At 43.2% G+C, this 24969-nt stretch overlaps 1 protein-coding gene across 2 annotated transcripts in view; it reads left to right on the forward strand.

Annotated features, from left to right (window-relative positions):
* Positions 1-24678, forward strand: part of WDFY2 (WD repeat and FYVE domain containing 2) — a 131039-nt gene extending 106361 nt beyond the window's left edge. For both annotated transcript variants that reach the window (XM_040340332.1, XM_040340333.1), the window contains exons 9-12: positions 12521-12622; positions 15309-15439; positions 20239-20347; positions 23397-24678. In XM_040340332.1, coding sequence (XP_040196266.1) covers positions 12521-12622; positions 15309-15439; positions 20239-20347; positions 23397-23426 — 372 coding nt within the window. In that variant the 3' untranslated portion in view covers positions 23427-24678. The remainder of the gene's footprint in view (positions 1-12520; positions 12623-15308; positions 15440-20238; positions 20348-23396) is intronic.
* The last annotated feature ends 291 nt before the right edge of the window (positions 24679-24969 follow it).

Below are 24969 nucleotides of genomic sequence, written 5' to 3' on the forward strand. Positions count from 1 at the left end.
CCTAGACTATGGAACGCTTTACCAACCAGCATTCGGTTGGAGGAAAACCACCTGACTTTCAGAAGACGAATCAAAACTCTGCTCTTTTGATGACATGAGACACGAACAACTAGCGCCCAGAAGCGATTCAGTTCGCATGCGCCGCGCTTTATAAGTTTTTCATTCATTCATTCATTCATTCATCAGATGTCTGATCGCTTTGTGCTGCTTCCCTCTCCCCCTCTCTTGGCTCTACTGCAGGGGTCGGCGGCCTGCGGGCCGCATCTGGCCAGCCGCCGCTTAATGTCCGGCCCATCAGTGCATGTGATGAATTTACGTGTACCCAGACCAGACTTTTTAACCCCTTCACGCTCTGACCGTACGCAAATATGTGGCCTCGGCTTGAACGGGTTATACCGGGGTGATGCCTGAAGCTGCACACCCGGTACTATTTTTTAGAGCTGGTGGTTGGCTCTCCTGGGATAACAACCGATGCCCGAGTGACCAGCCGGCACGTCCGATGGCTTGCCAGGGACCCGAACTAAGCCAGAATTGGCTTCAACCGGGTCTCGGATCTAGTAACCCAGGGTGGGGCTGTGTGATGTGCAGGGTGGGGCTATGTGATGTAAAGGGGGTCCAGAGGTGGGGGGGGCTGTGTAATGTAAAGGGGGTCCAGAGGTGGCAGGGGGGCTGTGTAATGTAAAGGGGGTCTAGAGGTGGGGGGGCTGTGTAATGTTTTCATTTATTAGAAGGTGAATGGGGCCCTCCATGCATTCACATACATTGAATCTGGCCCTTAAAGTGGATGTAAATGCGATTTTATTAAAAAATGCATGTAAACTTATGTAGGGAGATTTGTTTTATCTCTGTGTATCATCTGAGGCCGTTCACTTCACTGGATGTATGTGAGTGTTTACTTCCACTTAAAGTAGGAAAAGGTTCACCCCTGCTCTACTGTACAGTAGATTGCAAGAGTCTGATACAAAGTCAAATTAAGGCACCTAAACTGCTTGTAATAAAACATACATTTAATGCCCCCTAAGTTAAGGCGGAGTAGCGTAAATGGGCCGGCGTAAGCCCGCGTAATTCAAAGTAGGCTGGTAGTGGGCGTGTTGTATTGAAATGAATCGTGACCCCATGTGAATGCATGGCCGAACGAACGGCGCATGCTCGCGCATGCTCAGAATCACGTCGCAAATACTCCCTACGATACGACATCACAATGCGTACGACGTGAAACCTCACTTACACCCAGCCCCATCCACGTACGACTTACGTAAACGACGTAAAATCCAACGGCACTTCCGACGTCCATACCCTAAACGACTTAGAATAGCTTTTTGGTGGTTTAACTTTACACCAGAAAAACGCCTTACGTAAACGATTACAACGGCGGGCGCAAGTACGTTCGTGAATCGGCGTATCTAGCTCATTTACATATTCAACGCGTAAATCAACGGAAGCGCCCCTTGCGGCCAGCGTAAATACGCACCCAAGATACGACGGCGTAGGAGACTTGCGTCGGTCGTATCTTGGCCAAATTCAGGTGTATCTGGTTTCCAGAATACGCTTAAAGATACGACGGAGCACATTAGGACTTACGACGGCGTATCTACTGATACCCCGTCGTAAGTCTCTCTGAATCTGGCTAATAAAGTTCAGCTTTGATGCTGCGTATCACTGTACTGCTGCCTTATAAAGGGGCCCTTAGGATTGTCAGTACCTTTGTGGATTTATGTTGTTACAAATCCCCATTTGGCTGCGTGTAAGGCTTTGTTTATTTTCTGTTTGTACCAATGACATCCTTATAATAGTGCTGTTGTGTTCTTTCCTCCAGTCGCTATTTCGCAGTAAATGTGCTTTCACAATTCAGAGAATTTATTGCAGAACAAAGATGAGCTCAGACACGGGCTGCCTGTTAGAGATTTGCATATTTTTCTGCAAATAAATGCTTCACACGGGCCAGCTGGGTGCGAAGGACTCTTATTTTATTTTTTAATATGTCATTCATAATGAAGAAAGGCGTCTGTAAATTTTTAAGGATGGGAATTCTAGTAAGGCCCAGGGTGTGATCTACATCACTGGTCATCAACCCTGTCCTCAGGGCCCACTAACAGGCCAGGTTTTACGTATTACCTTGGGGAGATGCAGACTAGTAGCTAGATTCAGAAAGAGTTAGGCCGGCTTATCTACAGATAAGCCGACCTAACTCAGAATCTGCGCCGACTTATGTGTAAGTGTATTCTCAAACAGAGATACGCTTAAACATATCTAAGATGCGACGGCTTGCGCCGTCCTATCTTAGGTTGCAATATTTCTGCTGGCCTCTAGGTGGCGCTTCCATTGCGGTCGGCGTAGAATATGTAAATTAGTAGATACGCCTATTCACGAACGTACGCCCGGCCGCCGCAGTACATTTACGCCGTTTACGTAAGAGATAGGCCGCCTAAAGTTATTCCATCAAATAGATGGAATAGTAATGTTAAGTATGGCCGCCGTTCCCGCGTCGAAATTCGAAAATTTTACGTCGTTTGCGTAAGTGGCCCGTGAATAGGGATTTACGTCGTTTACGTCCACGTCAAAATCAATAGGCCCATGCGGCGTACTTGGCCGCAATGCACACTGGGAGATGTGGGTGCCCGGCGCATGCGGAGTTTAAAAAAAAACGTAAAAAACTTCTGGTCAAGCTGCATTAACATAAAACACGCCCCCTTAGACAAATTTGAATTAGGCGCCCTTACGCCCGCCCGCTTTAGGCTACGCCGCCGTAACTTAGCAGGCAAGTACTTTGAGAATCAAGTACTTGCCTCGCTAACTTATGGCGGCGTAGCCTAAACACGCTAAGCTACGCCGCCGCAGAGTTGGGCCAATCTCTCTGAATCTACCTATAGAATACTGCAATCACCAAGCAGAAAATGATATCACCTGTCATGTATTTCAGTTATCTTGCAAACCTGGCCTGTTAGTGGGACCTGAGGACATGGTTGATGACCACTGGTCTACATCACCATTACATCCACGGACCTACTGAGCAATACTCCTAAGGTCTTGTGACCCGCACGTCTTTCTTTATCCTGTGTATTACATGATTTCCCATAGACATCATTATTTGATGCAAAGCTCAGGTAGAAAAACTAGATCAGAGCACAGCATGAAAACAAGGCAATTACGATCGCCCCCGTCTGTACACACAGGAGGGTTAGATGTATTGTCTTCAGCTCCCCGGGGGCCAAACTCCCAGTGTAAAGGGACCATCCTATGGAAATGTTTAGATGTTTAGGCAGCTCAAATTGCATTTTTTTTTTTTTATATATAGGAAGGTAACACAATAATCGACCACAACCTGACATTTGATAGTGACATGTCTCGACAACTGCTGATTTAAAGCGGAAGATACCTGTATTTTAGCTATCAGAGGGAATATCAGCTTCACTTATAAAACGATTCTTGGTGGAACTTATTCTTCCCTCTGCCTACACAATATTATTTGTGCCACAGGCTACCACACAAACCTAAAGCCATATCACATCCACCCCCATGCTTAACAGTTGCCAAGGAGTTTATTTTTTCTGAATGCTTCTGCTATTTTCTCCAAATGTAGGTTTGACATCTATAATGTTCACTATTATCAGCACTTATCTGAATGTTGCATTATTCAGATGTATGGGGTTTCTAGGTACATTTTCTTATGCTTTTAGTTTTTCAGGTACTTATAAAGCGCCATCAATTTACACAGCGCTTTACATATACATTGTACATTCACATCAGTCTCTGCCCTCAAGGAGCTTACAATCGAAGATCCACAACTCACTTTCATACATACACGTTAGGGTTGCAGCAATACAGGTATCGGTGCCAATACTAAACATTTGCACGCGAATCTGTATTTGTGCAAATGCACTGATTCTTTCAGGCTCGGTTCCTTGAGCCTTCAGCGGAATTCCACCCACTGATAGCTGAAATGTAAAGAAAAAAAAACACCAAATGTCTGTTAACCACTTCAGCCCAGGAAGACTTTACCCCCTTCCTGACCAAAGCAGCTTTAACTGGTAATTGCCTGATCATGCAATGCTGTACCCAAACAAAATTTGCATCCTTTTTTTCCACAGAGCTTTTTTTGGTGGTATTTGATGACCTCTGCGCTATAAACAAAAAAAAAAAAGGCATAAATTAACCACTTGCCGTCCGCCAATGACAGATTGACGGCGGCAAAGTGGTTGTAGAATCCTGACTGGACGTCATATGACGTACTCAGGATTCTGAGCCGCTGCGCGCCCCCGGGGGCGCGCATCGCGGCGATCGTTGTTGCAGGGTGTCAGTCTGACACCCCGCAACACCGATCTCGGTAAAGAGTCTCTCACGGAGACTCTTTACCACGTGATCAGCCGTGTCCAACCACGGCTGATCACGATGTAAACAGGAAGAGCCGTTGATGGCTCTTCCTCACTCGCGTCTGACAGACGCGAGTAGAGGAGAGCCAATCGGCGGCTCTCCTGACAGGGGGGGGGTTCGCACTGATTGTTTATCAGCGCAGCCCTCCCTCGGATCGCCACACTGGACCACCAGGGAAGCCCACCCTGGACCAGGGAAGGGCAAAAAAAAAAAAAGCATTAAAAAAAAGATGCCAATCAGTGCCCACAAATGGGCACTGATTGGCACACATGGGTAAATCAGTGCCGCCCCACAGTGTCCATCAGTGCCACCCCACAGTGTCCATCAGTGCCACCCCACAGTGCCCATCCATGCCCAGTGCCCACCTATCAGTGCCCATCTGTGCCACCCATAAGTATCCATCTGTGCCGCCCATGAGTGCCTATCAGTGCCGCCTATGTGTGCCCATCAGTGCCGCCTATGTGTGCCCATCAGTGCCGCATACCAGCGCCGCCAATCAGTGCCACCTCATCTGTGCCCGTCAGTACTACCTCATCGATGCCCATCAGTGCCGCCATATCAGTGCCCGTAATTGAAAGAGAAAACTTACTTATTTACAAAAAAAATTACAGAAAAAAATAAAAACATAATTTTTTTTCAAAATTTTCAGTCTTTTTTTAGTTGTTGCGCAAAAAAAAAATCGCAGAGGTGACCAAATACCACCAAAAGAAAGCTCTATTTGTGGGGAAAAAAGGACGCCAATTTTGTTTGGGTACAGTGTAGCATGACCGCGCAATTGCCATTCAAAGTGTGACTGTGCTGAAAGCTGAAAATTGGCTAGGGCGGGAAGATGCGTAAGTGCTCTGTATGGAAGTGGTTAAAAAAAAAAATTATATATTTTTTACTTTTTGCTATAATTGTTTAGGCCAATATATATTCTTCTACATATTCTTGGTAAAAAAAAAAAACGCAATAAGCGTATATTGATTGGCTTGTGCAAAAGTTATAGCGTCTGCAAACTATGGGAAAGATTTATGGCATTTTTACTATTATTTTTTTACTAGTAATGGCAGCGATCTGCGATTTTATCGGGATTGCGACAGTGGACAGATGGGACACTTTTGGCACATTTTTGGGGTCATTGACATTTATACAACGATCAGTGATATAAAAATGCACAAATTACTGTGTAAATGTCACTGGTAGGGAAGGGGTTAACACTAGGGGGAAATCAAGGGGTTAAACATGTGTGTTCCCTCAGTGTGTTCTAACTAGGTAAGAGAGGAGACATATTATTGTTCCTATTCACTAGGAACAAACGACATGTCTCTTCTCCACTGACAGCACAGGGATTTTAGTGTTTACACAAATCCCCATGCTGGTGCTCGTGCACGCGATCGGGTCCCCCGTTGTGCAGCGGGCGCTCGCACACGCCCTCTGGCGGCTCTTAAAGGCCCGACGTAACCATACAGGATTTTGCACATCCGTGCCAGTTTGCCGACTTATAATGGCGTGAGCCGGTCGGCAAGTGGTTAAGGAGCGAAGCTGCCACATCCTTTATAACCGATGACTCATTCAGCTGTCAATGGGGTTCCCCCATTGATAGCTGAAGTGATAATGAAGTCCGCCAATTGGAGCTGTCAAAAAAAAACTTTAATACTTTAATACTAAGATAAAAAGAAACATTGTATATTTTTGTATCTTTCTGTTATTTCATCTGCAGATCAAAGGGATGAGCTTCGATCTGCAGATGAAGTCATTTGAAACCTGTCAAATAAAAAAATAAAATAAAATATTGTGTTCTAATAAATGTTGAAAGAAGAAGAAAAAAGATGAGTTGCGCTAGGAGTCGCAACTTAATGCGAAAATAATATAAATAAATAAATGCATAAATGAATAAATGAATAAAGTGCTAGTGCAAAAAATAGCAAAAAAAAGGGATGATGCCCAAACAGTCATGGGAAAAACCTTTCGGGGTAATTACAACAATCTGCTATTTGGGACCAAACGCTTAAAAAACTTTGTTAGTCCATTAGAATTGCATACTAATCAATTGCCAGGCAGTCCAAAATGAGAGGGGAAATCAACAGCAGAACCCCAAAACATATGAATGTCCAAATAGATGGGCAAAAAACAGTTGCAGAGTAATAAAATGATCCAAATATTGAACAGCCTCTGGTCTCTGGTCAGAAGAAACATATATTCCCACCGAGAGGTAAGTAAGGGTGTGCTCTTACCAGATCCACGATCATAAAAAGCGTGTCGATCCACTCAGGTCATGGAGAAAACTCGGTCACAGCTGACAGGCAGAATATCCTCTCCAATGTGTTTAACGGCTCCACGTCCATCTGGCGAACCAGGGGAAGAAATAGGCTCAGAATGTGAAGTACCGTCAAATATTTATTAAAAATTGTGCAACATATACACAGCGGTACATATAATTTGGTTGCCTGCTCTGTAGGCATATAAGGCTGACGTTCAGTGCGTCGCCCGTGCCCTTTGACAACGCCATCTGTGGTGAAATCGATCAGGGCGGAGCCACGCACTGAACGTCATTGCGTTTTACGTGACCCCGGATGCACGGGCGCACGTTTTTTATTTGTATCTGTTTGCTTGTTTTAGCCGGCAATTTTAAATTATATGTACCGCTGTGTATATGTTGCACAATTTTTAATAAATATTTGACGGTACTTCACATTCTGAGCCTATTTCTTCCCCTGGTTCGCCAGATGGACGTGGAGCCGTTAAACACATTGGAGAGGATATTCTGCCTGTCAGCTGTGACCGAGTTTTCTCCATGACCTGAGTGGATCGACACGCTTTTTATGATCGTGGATCTGGTAAGAGCACACCCTTACTTACCTCTCGGTGGGAATATATGTTTCTTCTGACCAGAGACCAGAGGCTGTTCAATATTTGGATCATTTTATTACTCTGCAACTGTTTTTTGCCCATCTATTTGGACATTCATATGTTTTGGGGTTCTGCTGTTGATTTCCCCTCTCTTTTTGGACTGCCTGGCAATTGATTAGTATGCAATTCTAATGGACTAACAAAGTTTTTTAAGCGTTTGGTCCCAAATAGCAGATTGTTGTAATTACCCCGAAAGGTTTTTCCCATGACTGTTTGGGCATCATCCCTTTTTTTTTGCTATTTTTTGCACTAGCACTTTATTCATTTATTCATTTATGCATTTATTTATTTATATTATTTTCGCATTAAGTTGCGACTCCTAGCGCAACTCATCTTTTTTCTTTTTACTTTTTGCGTGTATATCACATGTTTAGCGTTGCTGCTGGAATTACTCACTATTTATTTATTCACTTATCCATTTGAAATTCATTTATATTCATTCTCCTAGCGCGAGGAAAACCCCCCCTCTTTCTAATAAATGTTGCTCTGCTAAATCCCTTAACCCTTAGTTTACTCTAATAGGCCCTTATTAACTCCCTACAGTGCATTTGGAAAGTATCGTATTCACAGCGCTTCACTTTTCCACATTTTGTTATGTTAAAGCCTTATTCCAAAATGGATTAAATTCATTAATTTCCTAAAAATTCGACAAACAGTACCCCATAATGACAACGTAAAAGAAGTTTGTTATGAAGTCTTTGCAAATTTATAAAAAAAAAAAAAAAAAAGATCCCATGTATTTACAGCCTTTGCTCATTACTTTGTTGAAGCACCTTTGAGGCTGTAATTGGTGCCAAGTCTTAGCGTATGATGCTACAAGCTTTGGCACACCTATTTTCGGGGCAATTTCTTCCATTCTTCTTTGCAGGACCTCTTAAGCTCTATCAGGTTGGATGAGTGGTGTCGTTGCACAGACATTTTAAGATCTCTCCAGAGATGTTCAATCTGGGCTCTGCTTGGGCCACTCAAGGACATTCACAGAGATGTCTCATAGCAAACTCCTTTTGTTATTTTGGCTGTGTGCTTAGGGTCGTGGTTGGCCACCACACAGGATCACCAGGTATGCCACCCTAGACCACCAGGGATATGCCAATTGGTGCCCAGGTAGCTGCCAATCGGCACCCAATAAAAAATGCCTGCCAGTGATGCCCATTAGTGTTGCCCATCAGTGCCACCTATGAGTGACAATCAGTGCTGCATATCAGTGCCCATATGTGCCACCTTTATCAGTGAAGGAGAGAATCTATTTACAAAATTTTATAACAAACACAGAAAAACTTTTTTTTTTCAAAATTTTTTGACTTTTTTTATTCGTTTAGCAAAAAATAAAAACAGTAGAGGTGATCAAATACCACCAAAAGAAAGCTCTATTTGTGGGAAAAAAATTATAAAAATGTTGTTTGGGTACAGTGTAGCATGACCATGCAATTTTCATTTAAAACGGTGACAGCGCTGAAAGCTGAAAATTGGCTTGGGCAGGAAGGTGCAAAAGTGGCTGGTATTGAAGTGGTTAAAGCGGATGTGCCAGTAAAAAAATATATTAAAAGCCAGCAGCTACAAATACTGCAGCTGCTGACTTTTAATATTAGGACACTTACCTGTCCTGGAATCCAGCGCCGTCCACAGCAGAGGACGAGCGATCGCTCGTCTCTCTGCTGCTCCCCCCGCCATCCTCAGTGAGGGAACCAGGAAGTGAAGCTCTCCGGCTTCACTACCCGGTTCCCCTACGGCGCATGCGCGAGTCGCGCTGCGCCCGCCGATTGGCTCACACGCTGTGTGCTGGGAGCCGAGTGTTCCCAGCACACAACGGGGGACAGACGGGAAGTCAGGAAAAACCCGTCTTTTGCCCGTGACGTGTGGCCGGAAGTGGGTGCAAATACCTGTCTTTAGACAGGTATCTGCACCCCCCTTCCCCCTGAAAGGTGTCAAATGTGACACCGGAGGGGGGGCGGGTTCCGATCAGCGTGAGTTCCACTTTAGGGTGGAGCTCCGCTTTAAAAAAAAAATATTCAAATTTACAACTGCTTTAAATTCTACTTAAAATAGTGGAAATAGGGAAGCCGTTCTTGCTTTATAAGAGTCGGCCATCTCTGTTTTCAAAGCTTTGCCCAACTGCTAATTGCTGTCAGGTGAAAGAAAATGCCTGGAGTTGCCAGGATATTTACTTTACTCTGATGTTTCTTCACCTAGTTTGGATTAAAGCCTAAAGACCTTTAGCCCCTGTTCACATCGGCCTGATTTGACAGGTCAAATCGCATGTGAAATTGCAGCCTATTGCCGGCAATGGCACTGTCCCAGTTGGTGTGATGCCGATTTTGCGGCACTGATTTCCAAAAGTAGTTCCTGTACTGATGAGTATGAGGCCCTGATACAACCTCAGGGCTAACTCCATTCTGCCGTTTGATTCAAATTAATATGGAGAGACAGTGCAATCCATAGACAAAAAAGATCACATCTCGCCTTTCCAGCTTCTCAGCTCAAAGAGAAGGGCTATGGCCCACACAGCTTCCTTTTATTAAAAGCATATAATCACAAATGCATGCATTTGATTGGTTCACATTATACATACACACCCATCGACCCTCCCCCTCCTTGTGACGTCTGTAGCACATGGCACGCATTGCTAAAGTCCAGGAGCAAAGGGCAAGGAATGAAAGTCCTTATTTGGAAAACAGTTCTCTGGTCAGGGACATGACTTCCTCCAGTGAGATGAAGACAGGAAGAGGGGGGGAAGGGTTGAACACGTTTGAAACATGAGGGAAAGAAATGGCATCTGCTCCCAATCTTCAGTTCTTTATCCTTTATATTTTCAATGCTGAGTTCATTACTTTTAAAACTTAATTTCATATCTGACAAATCTTATCAAGGAAAATAAACACTTATTGTGACATATACTTTTCACACATGCATATATAAAAAGAAATATAAAAAAACAACAATATAGAAACTATGAAAATATAAGAGATTAAAAATTTTAGTGGTTTTAATAAAACAATTTAAAAATAGAAATTTTATCCAGATCCATCACAGTACTACTTTTGGCGACTTTGAGGGTGGCTTCAATAGACATCTGTGCATGAACCCCGCACAGATGTCTTTTATGTCGCCCCCTAAGTCGGACTGAAATGCGGCTTTGAAATCGTGTTCAGATGAAGTCGCACGATTTGAAAGTCATATTCCGTGTGAACGAGGGCTTAAGCTCGAAAGGCAGAAGACCTTATTTTATCTGCCGCAGTTAAACTTGTAATGCTTCCATTTCTCACCCAGCCTGTGACTTGGACAATGAAAGGAGATTGGTTGACTGATCAACTCAACTTGTTAGCACATGAACACTGCTCCAGTACCTTCCTGTGCTGCTTTTTCCTCTCCCAGCAGAGGCGGCTGGTGCTAAATTTTTTAAGGGGGGCAGCAGCTGGGAGGTTTAATCGGTCGATCGTCCTTCACTACTTACCCCATACAGGTCATGGGTGGCTTTCCCACTGATTCTCCTCCTCAGCAGCTTCCTGGGAGCTTCTCAGCCACTTCTCCTATCGGCCAATCCAGTCACTTCTCCCAGCCAATCAGGTCTTGAGACCCGCTTCCTGATTGGCCGGGAGGAGAAGCAGGAAGACAATACAAATATTTCACTATTGTCACACAAGTAGGAGTATTGATTGCAAACACCTCTTTCTAAGCCATCATGCAGTGTAATGGATCAAAGTCGGTTTACTCTGAGCCAGGGTAGTTACCTGGAGCTGTGCTATTTAAGTGGGTAACCATACAAGAAGTAACACTAGTGCAGCATTACTCTGCATTACTTAACCTGGAGGAAACCTTGAAATAACCTTCAGGTCTCAGGAAACCCCTGCTAATTATTACTATATCAATAGCAAATGGTACATTAGCAGGAACAATGTGTTGTAGTAAAAAAATATATATATAAAAGGCATGTGGCATACTTATTGTACTTAATATATAGAGCGTCTTTGTACAGCAGAAAACTGTAATACTCCATTACATTTGTGATCAGTGAAGAAATGGTGGTCAGTAGAAAAGTTCCTCCTGCATTGATGGTCAGTGATATATGCTCCCTTGCATTGGAGGTTGGTGAGAGCCATTGGAGGGTTGTCTTGGATTGATCTCCTTATATTGGTGGTCTTTGGGGAGAGTTAGTAAAAAATAAAATAAACTATTACTCTGGTGATCATTGGGTAGAATGCTCCTCAAACTGGTGATCAGTGGAAAGCATGATCTTTACATTGGTGGTCAGCAGGTAGAATGCCCACCTACTATTAACGTAAGCCTCATTGATGTCAGTGGTTAACTATTTGAGGGTCAGAAATGGCTTATTGCTCAAGGAACCCCATAGAAGCCTCTGTAGGAACCCTATGGTTCCATTAAAGACTGTTTGAGAGAGGTTGTGCTAATGGATGCTGATTTGTGGGCTCTGCTTTGGGCCCCTAACAGTGACAGGGCTCTGGGCAGCTTCCCCGTTTGCCCTGCGGTAAAGAAGGCCCTGCCTCCAACCAACAAAACATGAAGCACATTCTTTGATTCATCCAGTCATATGGCACAGCAATATAAAACTCCATCCACCAAGGTCTCCACTAGCTTCTGAATGACCCTTCTTTCTTTTTTCTTTTTTTTTCCTTATACCAGGAGCCACATACAGAGCAAAAAAATAAACAAACTTTAAAGCGGAACTTAAGCCTCAGATCCTCGCCTTGCTAGCGCAGTCTTCTCCCCAGCTTTTTCCAGGTCTTCGCCTGTCTTGATGGGCTTGCGCAAAATCATGTAAATTTATTGCAGAATGAGCCTTCTGTGTCTATGATAAATAGCCTGCCAGACACTCCAGGCAATTCAGGGATTTAAAATCCCTGTCCTCTCTCTTCTTCGTCAGCATTTCCGTAACATCCATGTGATGGCGCTGACCAATCAGAATCCATCTGGCCTAGCCTGGAAGTGCTGACAGAAAAGGAAGAAAAGTGGGGATTTCAAAGCCCTGACAGCTCAGGATCGCCGGGGGTAAGTACAGTGAGGATCGTGGGGGGGGGGCGGGAGAGAGTTGGGGTTTTGTGTTCACCTTTACTTTTTTTTCTGTAAAGGTGAATTAACCCATTAATTTTCTTATCAGAAGACCAATGGTAGCTTCCACTTACGTCTCATGACAGTTTTTTTTTTTTAAATGAGTAACCATGGTTTCCTTTTTAATACTTTAAAAAGGATAAATATTCTTTGGAGTACTGCGTAACCTTGCCTGTCTTTTGTTGTTCTGCAGACACCAGAATGGTTGGATAGTGACTCCTGTCAGAAGTGTGATCAGCCTTTCTTCTGGAACTTCAAACAGATGTGGGACAGCAAGAAGATCGGCCTCAGGCAGGTGAGTTTGTTTTGTCGGATGGGTGAGAAGTGTCCTGATGAGTCCTCATCTGCTGGCATTTTGAGTGCAGCTCTTCTTACTGTATGTTCCCAGCTGATTGCAGCAGAGTGGATTGTATGTGAGGAGACCTCGTATGCATAAGACTTGCCTCATTCCTGGTTTCCTCTTGCCATATGCAGGCAAATTCCTGAACTCTAGAACCTGAAAGCGGAGTTCCACCCAAAAGTGGAGCTTCCGCTTTAAGCACTCCTCGCCCCCTTACATGTCACATTTGGTGTGTAATATTTTTTGGGGGGGGGGTGGGTACCTTCTTATGAGAGGGACTTCCTGTCCCACTTCCTCCTTCCTTCTCTCGGCCGCCTAGGCAAAGCACCGCTAAGACCCTAACGTTTTAGGGCGTTTTTGCAGTGCCTCAGTGTGAAAGGGTAAGGCGTTTTTACAGCGCTTTCAATTCATTTCAATGGAGAGGGGCGTTTTTGGAGCGTTTTTTTTTTTAGCGCCCAAAAGCTACTCCAAAGATGCTGCTTGCAGGACTCAGTGTGAAAGGGTCAATTGAGATGCATGGAGAGCGTTTTATGAGCATTTTTAATAGCGATATTTTTAACACAAAAACGCTTCAGTGTAAAAGGGGTCTAAAGAAGAGTGAAAGCGTGCAAAGTTTAGCGCGTTTATTCGTAGGAAACAAACAAGGACAATGTTTGTCACTATACAATTGTTGCAAAAACCTATGCCATACACAGATAAGTTATACAGTACATTACAATTCTCTTTTTTTTTTTCTTTTTTAATAACATTAAGTTTTATAAAAATACATAATAAAAAAAAATCTAGGAAAATAAAACTAATTCAGAGAAAAAACCCTGAGCTGTTTCTCAGTGCTTTTCAAGTAATACCAGAGTAGTAACACAGACGATACACCAAATGGCACAGGTTGTATCAAACGGTAGGTCATAATACAAAGCATGGAAATAGTTAGCATTACAATTCTGAAGGCCAAAGTGGGGGGTACAGGCGATAAAGGTGGCCACTCCTAACTACATATTATTATAATTATTATTCAGGATTTATTCAGGATTTATATAGCACCAACAGTTTGCACAGCGCTTTACAACATTAGGACAAACAGTACAGTTGGAATACAATTCAATACAGGAAGAATCGGAGGGCCCTGTTCCTTAGAGCTTACCATCTAAAAGATATTAGTAATATATGTTGGGACAGGAAAGTGATGAGAATTCTCTTCAGCACAGACAATATAAACACATTTTTAGTAAGACTTATGACTTCAATGTTTTTATTCCCGGTTCGGTGACACCTGCAGCTTTGATCACTTGTACAGGTGTCACAGGGAAAGGAAGTGAGAGAAAATCTCCCCAGTGGGGTCACAGACCAAAATGAAAACCTAACATCAAATTTGCACTGTTCATCACTCTATCCAAAAATATTTTTGCATCTTGCCCATACAACTCACATGGCACGTTCTGTGTGCATCACTGAGTGGCAAGCAGAATTAAAGTGTAATTCCATCTACAACTCCTTGTATTAAGATAGAAGAATAGAGACAGGTTTAAATGTCAGGTTTTTATTTTTGTGTATCCATTAGAGTCCCCCTCACTTCCTTTTCTGGAAACACAACAGACAGTGTAGGGAAATCCCACCTTTGACAGTTGCCACCAGACAGGCGACTCTCCTCCAGTTCCAGTGACTTCTTTAATGTTTGACTTTGTCCAGTAGAAAGTGAAGGAAACCTGGGTGAATATCCACATATGAGGTCACAGATTGTAATAAAACCCTGACAGAGGTTCTTACACTTTTGTTTTCCACAAAATTTGAAAATGATTTGTCTTAAGTTATTTTTTTTACATTTCCTGTTGAACGAAGCTGTTCACGGCATTGGTTGTGCCTTGCACAGGGTGTAGTAATGGGCATCCTCCAAGGGATAATCATCAAAAACTGCAGGCCCTTTGGACCCCTGCACAAGTTCTATGATCACTAGGGTTGTCCAGATACCGATACTAGTATCGGTATCGGGACCGATACCGAGTATTTGCGGGAGTACTCGTACTCGCGCAAATGCTCCCGATACCTAAATAGAATACTTTTTTTGTATTTATGTTCTATGAAAATTCTTTGAGTTTTTTACTACTGCGTGACAAGCAAATAAAACATTTTTATTCATTTTTACTCATTTTTATTCTTTTATAATGTCTTGAGTTAGAGTTCTTCATAATTCTAAAGAAAATATCCTTAGTCTGTATTGTGGTTTGAAAACTGTCACATGACATTTAAAAAAAGTATCGGTATTCGGTATCGGCGACTACATGAAAAAAAGTATCGGTACTTGTACTCGGTCCTAAAAAAGTGGTATCGGGACAACCCTAATGATCACATCATTGCAGTTTACAAAGTAAGATGGAAAAGTGAGGGTGTGTAATAGTCAAAGCTGTCCATAAGGTGGCACCAGAGAGCCACTGTAAAACAGGAGTATATGCCTTTTTCCAGCTGAACTGCTGCAGTGCTAAGATTTGTATAATCCTGCTATGAAGCTATGACAAAAACTTGGTTATGATGTGGTTTCTTCTTCTTCTTTCTTCTTTCTTCTTTCTTCTTTCTTCTTTCTTCTTTCTTCTTTCTTCTTTCTTCTTTCTTCTTCTTCTTTCTTCTTCTTCTTTCTTCTTCACATCAGCACCATTGCAGAAAATGTGGGAAAGCAGTATGCGGTAAATGTAGCTCTAAGAGGTCCAGCATTCCTCTCATGGGATTTGAATTTGAGGTCCGCGTGTGTGACAGCTGCTACGACACTATCACAGATGAGCAGTAAGTAATGGTGTGAAAGCAAACATATACGAATGACTGAAATACTGCAGAAACTAGTTTAGAGATAAGGAAATGTGACTTTGACTATACTTCCAATGGTACAATAAGCAGTTAGAAATGACAAATATTTATTTTTACACATTTAATAAAAGATGATGCACATTAAAAACTTACATGAATGGACACCAATGCTATTACTTATTATATAGTGAGACAACTGGAGTTGTGAAATCCTCAGATTACTTCACTGAAACAGTATAAAAAAAATTATATATTAGAAACATTCACAATAATCGTTGCAATGTCATTACATTCCATAATATTATATTATTTATTCATAATACTAAAATTCCCTGAGCCCATTAAAAGGGAAGCCAGAATGTGTGTGTGTGTGTGTGTATATATATATATATATATACACACACACACACACACACACACACACACACACACAGTGGATATAAAATGTCAGGTTTCTGTGATTTAAAAAAATAAAGATAAATAATTTCAGAACTTTTTCCATATTTAATGTAACCTATAAACTGTAATCTTTTAGGGGGAAGTAAAAATGTTCAGAATTAAAGCGGGGGTTCACCCTATAAACGCAAAAAAAAAAAAAAAAAAATTCTTATACCATAAAATCAGGCATTGTAGCGCGAGCTACAGTATGCCTGTTCCGATTTTTTTATCCCCGTACTCACCTTGTACTCGTACATCGAAGATACCGACTCCCCTCGGGGAATGGGCGTGCCTATGGAGACGGAGGATGATTGACGGCCGGCTCTGGCGCGTCACGCTTCTCCGGAAATAGCCGAAATAGGCTTGGCTCTTCACGGCGCCTGTGCATAGCCTGTGCGCAGGCGCCGTGAAGAGCCGAGACCTACTCCGGCTGTCTTCGGGGAGAGTGACGTGCCAGGGCCGGCCGTCAATCATCCTCCCTCTCCATAGGCACGCCCGTTCCCCGCGGGAGCCAAAATCTTTAATGTACGATTGCACTGTGAGTACGGGGGTAAAAAAATCGGGACAGGCATACTGTAGCTCGCGCTACAATGCCTGTCTCGATGGAAAAATCATGTCAGTGAGGGTGAACTACCGCTTTAAGCAATCGCATTCAAACTCATGTTAAATAGGAGTCAGTACACACCTGACATCATTTAAAGTGCCTCTGATTAACCCCAAATAAAGTTCAGCTGTTCTGGTAGGTCTTTCCTGACATTTTCTTGGTCGCATCCAAAGGCAAAAGCCATTGTTCCGCAGAGAGCTTCCAAAGCATCAGAGGAATCTCATTGTTAAGATATGTTAGGAGAATGGTACAAAAGAATTTCCAAGGCATTAGATGGCATACCATGGAACACAGTGACGACAGTCATCATCAAGTGGAGAAAATATGGTACAACAGTGACATTGCCAAGAACTTGATGTCCCTCAAAAATTGATGAGAAGAAAACTGGTCAAGGAGACTGCCAAGAGGCCCTACAGCAACATTAAAGGAGCTGCAGGAATATCTGGTAAGTACTGGCTGTGTGTGGTACTTGTGACAACAATCTCCCGTATTCTTCATATATCTGGGCTATGGGGTAGAGTGGCAAGATGGAAGCCTTTTCTTATGAAGAAAACATCCAAGCAAGGCTAACTTTTGCAAATACACATCTGAAGTCTCCCAAAAGCACATGGGAAAATATGTTCTGGTCTGATGAAACCAAGGTTGAACTTTTTGGCCATAATTCCAAAAGATATCTTTGGCACAAACACCACTGCACATCCCCAAATTAACACCATACCCACCGTGAAGCATGGTGGTGGCAGCATCATGCTTTGGGGCTGTTTTTCTTCAGCTGGAACAGGGGCCTTGGTCAGGGTAAAGGAAATCCTAAACCATTCCAAATACCAGTCAATATTGGCATAAAACCTTCAGCTTTCTAGCAGAAGCCTAAACATAAAGAGGAACTTTATCTTTCAGCAGGACAACGACCCAAAGCATACATCCAAATCAGCAAAGGAATGGCTTCACCAGAAGAGGAATACAATTGGAATGGCCCAGCCAGAGCCCAGACCTGAATCTGATTGAAAATCTCTGGGGTGATTTGAAGAGGGCTGTGCACAGGAGATGCCCTCGCAATCTGACAGATTTGGAGTGTTTTTGCAAAGAATGGCCAAATATTGCCAAGTCAAGATGTGTCATGCTGATGGATTCATACCCAAAAAGATTGAGTGCTGTAATCTAAAGGTGCTTCAACAAAGTATTAGTGTAAGGGTGTGCACACTTATGGAACCATATTTTATTTTTTTATTTTTACTTCCCTTGTCCTAAAAGATTTCAGTTTGATGTTCAACTGAGTTGTTAGTTTATAGGTCACATTAAAACGTTTAAAAAAGTTCTGAAATTATTTATCTTTGTCAATTTTTTTTACATCACAGAAGCCTGACATTTTAACAGGGGTGTGTAGACGTGTGTGTGTGTGTAATATAAATATATATATATATATATATATATATATATATATATATATATATATATATATATATATATATATATATATATAAAAATTATTTTTTTTTCACACAAATATATGTCGGGAAATTCCTATACCACAAGGTATGTGCCTTGAGCCTGGGCAGGCCTGATAAATTAAGATGCACCTGTTATATATAACAGTAACCAAATGAGAGACTAATTCAAATAAACCCTGCCAGCCTGTGGGGAGACCAACTCCATGAAGGTATACTGGACTACAACAAAAGGAAGACATTTTTTAACCGATATATCTACCCAAGTGTAAATTACTTAATATAAATCATAGCATTCACTGACCCCCTGTGCACTGTCCTTGTCAGTAAATTTAATGCTCACCTCCAAGAATTAAGGTAGACAAGATTAGATACACCAGTTTCATGTAGAAAGCCCTGTACACACGGCCCGGATTCTCGTCAGGGAAAAAAATGTTGTTTTTCGTGACGAGATTCCTGGCAAGATTTTCTAGCCATCTGAGTGTACACATGTACGATTCAAAAGAACTGCTATTCTTTTGAATGGCACAAACGCGGTGACGTCATCGACTACGACGAGCATTCGATGCAGTCGCCGCCATCTTGCTTCACCATACCTATGCCTTGGAAGCTACCGCGCATGCGTCGGTCATTTCGTGCATGCGCGGTTTCCATGGAGACAGGCAAGTATACACACGCTCTGGTTTTTCGGCAGGAAAACACTGCAGAGAATCACGACCAGAAAATAGAGAGCAGGTTCTCTATTTTTCTCGTCTAGATTCTGGGCAGTTTTCTTGACGAGAAACCTCAAAGCCTCGTACACACGCGCGGTTTACTCGGCAAGAAAGCTCTGCCAGTAGTTTTCTTGCGGTTTCTTGCAGAGAAAATCGTGCGTGTGTACGAGGCTGAAGCTTTTAAACAAGTACTCAAAGAGGGTCTGCAAAGAAGTTCATGAATGCTTTGAGTGTGGTCAGAAATGTACCAACCGACCACTACAACAAAAGATAAAGGGGCAGATCCACATACATACACTGCACCCGGCACAGATGTAAGATTCGCTACGCCGCTGTAACTTACCTGGCTTTGGTTTGAATCCTCAACGAATTTGCGCCGTAAGTTACGGCGGCGTAGTGTATCTCTCGCGGCGGAATTCAAATTGGGCGGGTAGGGGGCGTGTTTCATTTAAATGAAGCGCGTCCTCGCGCCGAACGCACTGCGCATGCGCCGTCCGTAAAAACTCCCAGGGTGCATTGCTCCAAATGACGTTGCAAGGACGTCATTGTTTTTAACAAGCACGTAAATGGCGTCCAGCCCCATTCACGGACGACTTACGCAAACTACGTAAAATGTTTAAAATTAGACGAGGGAACGACGGCCATACTTAACATTGAGTACACCACCATATAGCAGCTTTAATTATACGCCGGAAAAAGCCGGACAGAAACGACGTAAAAAAATGCGACGGCCGGTCGTACGTTCGGGGGTTCGTCGGAAATAGCTAATTTGCATACTCGACGCGGATTACGACGTGAACGCCACCTAGCGGACGCCGAAAAATTGCATCCAAGATCCGACGGCATACGAAGACGTACGCCTGTCGGATCTAACACAGATGCCGTCGTATCTTGTTTTGTGGATACCAAAACAAAGATACGACGTGCAAAATTCGAAATTGCGCGGTGTATCAAGAGATACGCCGCGTAATTTCTTTGAGGATCTGCCCCAAAGTATACAAAAAAATGACCGTGAATAAATATTAGCATAAAGTTAAACTGCAATTGCTTCCATAATGTCAGAAGCCTCACCTGGTCCACAAACTCTCACATGGTCCTACAAAATGGCACCCAAACAGGGTATAATGAATAACCCTGAATATCTATACCTTCTACACTAAGTGGTTACTCCCAAAAGATCACCCACACCCCCCAAGCAACAGCCAACCAAATGTTGCAAGCTCCATCATATCACTGGGTCCTGTGCACTGTGAATATGAAGTCCAAACAGAACATCGCCTGGTCCAGGAATCCACAAGTGAGGCCAAGGTAGGAAAATGAGCACCACCGGATGTCACGGCCAAGGACACGGCCGTCCTTCGGTGACGTCGCATTCGGCCACCATAGTGGCGTGCTCAAAGCTAGAACACTGATATCAGTTTCCTTTAACGGTTCAGAAACATCTGATTGGCTGTTGTGAGAAATTTCGTTTTCCCAACTGCTAAAGGTTTTCATTAATTACTCTGGTGTCACATGATCAGAATGTGAACTATTCTTCCTCTAAAGATTAGCATTCATGTCCTTTCTTCTTCTTTCCAGGCGAGCTCCAACTGCATCTTTCCATGATAGTAAACACAACATTATCCATGTAAACTTTGATCCAACAAGAGTCTGGTTATTGACTTCAGGAACAGACAAGATCCTTAAGGTTAGTAGTATGCTCCTTTTTTATTGTAAATATTTTACATATTTCACAGTGCTGTACAGCAAGGGTAGGCAACTTTAAAGTGAACAACATGGGAGAAGTCAAAGATCACTGGTCAGTGTCGCCTCCTTTCACCTCTAATTGCAGGACTATTGTGTCGCAAACGTGTGCATTGCACGGCAATCATGGGTTTAAATCAGGTGGTGAGAAGGCAACATATTACCTCCTCACCACCTATCAATACACATTTGGATCGCTTTTCAGAGGAGCAGCACATGAATGAGCCATTGGTTCCATTGGTTGCATTCAGCAGCGGCACCTTAGGGCTCGTTCAGACGTAAAGTTGGGGGTGGTAAAACAGCAGGATATAATAGAAGTCTATGGCTATGTGCAGTAAAGCCACAGGTACACTCCACTGGGTAAACCAGAGTACATCGGTGTGAAAGCAGCCCTATACTATGCCCAGTTTATTGCTTCACACTGACCTGAAGATCTTTTTTTTCCTGCTGCTGGCACCACTCTGGAGACAGCTACCTGGCATAAGAGGGGCAGTGCAGTTGGTATCACTCCACATAGGACAGGAGCCGGCACTACAGAGGAGGCATCGGCTTATTCGACTCTTGCTCCCTTCTACAGCTCTAACATTACAAGTAGTCCCTCTGCATTGCACTCTGTTTGATGCTTTGGAATGGTGGGTTAGCAAGACCAGACAGAGATCGACCAGACTGAGATCTACCAGCCACCTGTCTGCGATCTACAGGTTGCTGACCCCCGCTGTACAAAATACTTTTTCTTCTTTGCAGTCCTCACCCATTAGGAAGCCTTTAGTATGCTCAGCCACACTCTGCAGCTGGTTAGGTGTAAGCTTTGATGTGAGATAACCGCTCAGCTATGCACATTGCAAAGGTTTTACCAAACATCATTATAGATCCTACGGTTGCACCGATACGGTATTCATTTCGATACTAAGCATTTGCACTCTGATACTTTAAACTGATACCTTCAGGCTTGGCTCTTTCAGCTGTCACCGGGATTCCCCCACTGACAGCTAAAATGTAATCAAAAGAATGCCAGCAGTTTTCGGTTGTTAAGGAGTGGGGCTCCTGCATCCTTAACAACGGATGACATTTCATCTGTCAGCCGGTTTCCCGTTCCCTTCTCCCCTCCTGACAGCTGTCACTTCTACCCATTGCCTCCGCCTTTCCCTGCCGCCAGCTGTCACCTCTGCTGGGTACCTTTCCCGCTGCTTCCTCCTCTCCTGTCAGCCAAACACCATCATTTTTAGGGTGTTTGTACTAACTATCTTGACATTTGATGCGTTTTACAGAAAGTAAGGGATACATTTTTTTTTTTTTCATAATATTTGGTATTTTGTCTTTTAGCCACTTATGCCCAGTAAGGATTTACCCCCTTAATGACCAGGCCATTTTTTGCGATACGACACTGCGTTCGTTTTCATGACAATTGCATGCTCATGCGACGTTGTACCCAAATAAAATTGTTGTTCTTTTTTTTTTTTTTTTCAACAAATAGTCCTGTTGGTGCTTTCTTACTGTGTGGGGGAAGTGCTGACAGGAACAATACAGAGATTGCTGTTCCTAATCACTAGGAACAGCAGATCTCCATGTTGTCCCCTGTCAGAACGGGGATCTGCCTCGTTTACCGGCAAAGATTGGCTCCTCCTCCATGCAGCAGGCGCGTACGCCCACACAATCTATTGCATGAAATGACGTACAGGTACGTTGTTTCATGCAATAGAGCCACCCTGCCGCAGTATACTTTGAATTCAGCCCTCTGTAGGTGGATAATTTTCATTTCCATCAAATGATGTGCCATTCTTTCATTCCTAACACATTACCCAGTCCATATCAGTATAGATATCCAGCATGAGATTTTTGCCCGTTGATATTTGATATGTTTTCAAAGTGTTCCTTTCATTTTTTTGAGCAGTGTGTGTGTTATATTTTATTATATTATGCAGTGAGGGTTGCAGATGAAGCTGTATTGCTTCTCATCGCTACAGCAGGTTCCCTAGATCTGTGCAAAAAGTCTGTGGCAGCCAGTGTTGCCAACTGTCCGTATTTTTATGGACAGTTCGTAAAAACTGGCACTTTTTCCCCCCGTTCGTAAATGTCCGTGGTTGCCGGAATGTGCCAGTAAAAATAGCCAAGATCGGTTCGGCTTGGAACTGCGCATGGAGATTAGAGGCAGGGGGTGATGGTGGCTGCGGTGGCACCGCAGAGGGGGGTGAAGGCAGGGGGCAATGGAGGCAGGGGGTGATAGGAGGCATGGGGTATTGATGAGACCGCAGAGGGGGATAGTGGCACCGCAGAGGGGATGGAGGCAGGGGACGATGGAGGCAGGGGGTGATTGGAGGCAGGGGGAGATTGGAGGCAGGGGGAGATTGTGGCACCGCAGAGGGGGGTGAAGGCAGGGCGTGTTGGTGGCAGAGGGGGATGGAGGCAGGGGGTGATGTGACTAAATTATTTGCCCTTATTATATCGAAAATAACAAAAATATTTTACCTTCATATCTACCTTAAATCACATTGCTATTTGCCTAGCGTACTGGTTTGTAGCCTAAATACTGAAATTTGCACCTAAAAATGTAATTTAGTAACTTTTGTGAAATGCCAGTAAAAACGTGGCTGCGCCAGTAAATTTCGGGTGTCGTGCCAGTAAATTTCAATCTGGTAGGTTGGCAACACTGGTGGCAGCCTCTCTGTAAGCTGCTCCTGGAAGCAATCACACTTCTGCCTCCGCCCCGTACATTGTAGGCTTAATAGCCCTGCACTGTAGACGATGACTGAGGTTTTGCCCACAGACCCGAGCTTCGGGAAGAAGAGGACAGTACTGAAACCTGCCGAAGGGGTTAGATAAGTAATGCAGCCTCTTTCTACCCTCTAGTCTAGGCTTAACGAGCACTTCACTATTGCAGTGCAAGGGGGACCTCTGCAAGGGTTTTTTTTTTTTTGGGGGGGGGGGGGTTGGCATTTAACAAAGGTGAAAAGGGCAATGTACATTGAATAATTCTGTGCTTCTTTTACCCCCAGCTGTGGGATATGACTCCGGTTGTATCTTGATGATGAACGAACTATGGACAGATCCTGACCTACAGGCACATGGAGTAGAAGACTAAGGACTCTGGAGCACACTAACCGGAGAATGTAGAAGTTAAAGTTTTATATTCAGCCTTTGGAGACAAGAGCTTGTCATTTTTAACTGCTATGTTGAAAAGTGTTAACTAACGTGAGCCGGGACTCCTGACAGCTCCTCCTCCTCCTTTGCCTCCTCCTCGGTTCAACTCAACCTCCTTTTGAATGTTTTGATTTAGTTTGGCGTTTACCATTTGGAGGTTTATTGTGCTGCATTCTGGAGCTGTAATTGGCTCCCCCCTCCTAGTGAGAATATTTTCAGGGCTCATTTTAACTCTCTGCCTTTTGCTCTTAATTGTGTGTACTGCAGTATTCGGGTGGCACTTGATATGCATGGTGGCATCTTATGACAAAACAGCCCTATACTATTTACTACATGAATGGCAGCTAATTTATTCTTGGTTCTATGCCACATTTTATCTCTGCAGTTTCACACCAGAAACATAAACGGCTAATAATAATTTGAATTTATTGATTATTACAACCATCCTTAAAAGAAGATGAGAAAATTTTTAAGGCCACTAAACCTAAAAAGCAAAAAATCACTGCTTGACTATAAAATCCCCATACTGTGAGCTTAGGTATTTATAATTTCTTGAGGGTTTGCTGTATGGCTGACTGCAGCCTGGTATCTTATATTAAACACGGTCTCTGGCTCAGGACTGAATGCAGAATTCAAGGACTTACTGCGCATGAAGTCACCAGTGTATTGTATTTCAGATCTCTGATTCACTTGGCACCATTTATTTATATCTGAAATCGCTACACAACATTGCTCAAATTTTAGCAAAACTACACCTGTCTCCAAAACATGCTCTGGTTGGAATTTTACGACCTGCGTCTGGCCACATCACTTTAAATAGGCCTAAAAACCCATCTAGTACTGTGGCTCATTGATATACTTTCTGTTTAGTCAGCCAACGCTTGGCAAAGAAATCAGACGCAGCCTTCTTTTTTTTTTTTTTTTTTTTTTTTTAACACAACGCCCCAGAGGATTTTTTGTAACCTACCTTGTATTTTAGGTTTAGTGGCCGTTTATAAAATATTAAAAAAGCTATAAATATCCCCTAAAGATATTTATTTATGTTGCAGGTAAAAATCTCACTACTTTACAGGTGATTTCTAAATCAGCGTAAATAACTCTTAAAGGGACACTAAAGGCAGAAATGTTTTTTTTTTTTTTTTAAATAACAAACATGTTATACTTACCTCCACTGTGCAGTTCGTTTTGCACAGAGTGACCCAGATCCGTGTCTTCTGGAGTCCCTCGGCGGCTGTCTCGGCGGCTCCTCGCAAAAGCTTTCCACGTTCATGCGAGCTCCCTCACATGGTGAAAAGCTTTTGCAAGCGCGCTCCCGTGATACATCGGCGGCCATAGCCGCCGACTGTATCACTCGGCCCGCCCCCCGGCATGCCGCGTCATCCGCTGTGATTGACAGCAGCGCCAGCCAAAGCCACTGTCACATGACAT

This window comes from Rana temporaria, chromosome 2, assembly GCF_905171775.1.
Source record: "Rana temporaria chromosome 2, aRanTem1.1, whole genome shotgun sequence".
NCBI lineage: Eukaryota > Metazoa > Chordata > Amphibia > Anura > Ranidae > Rana > Rana temporaria.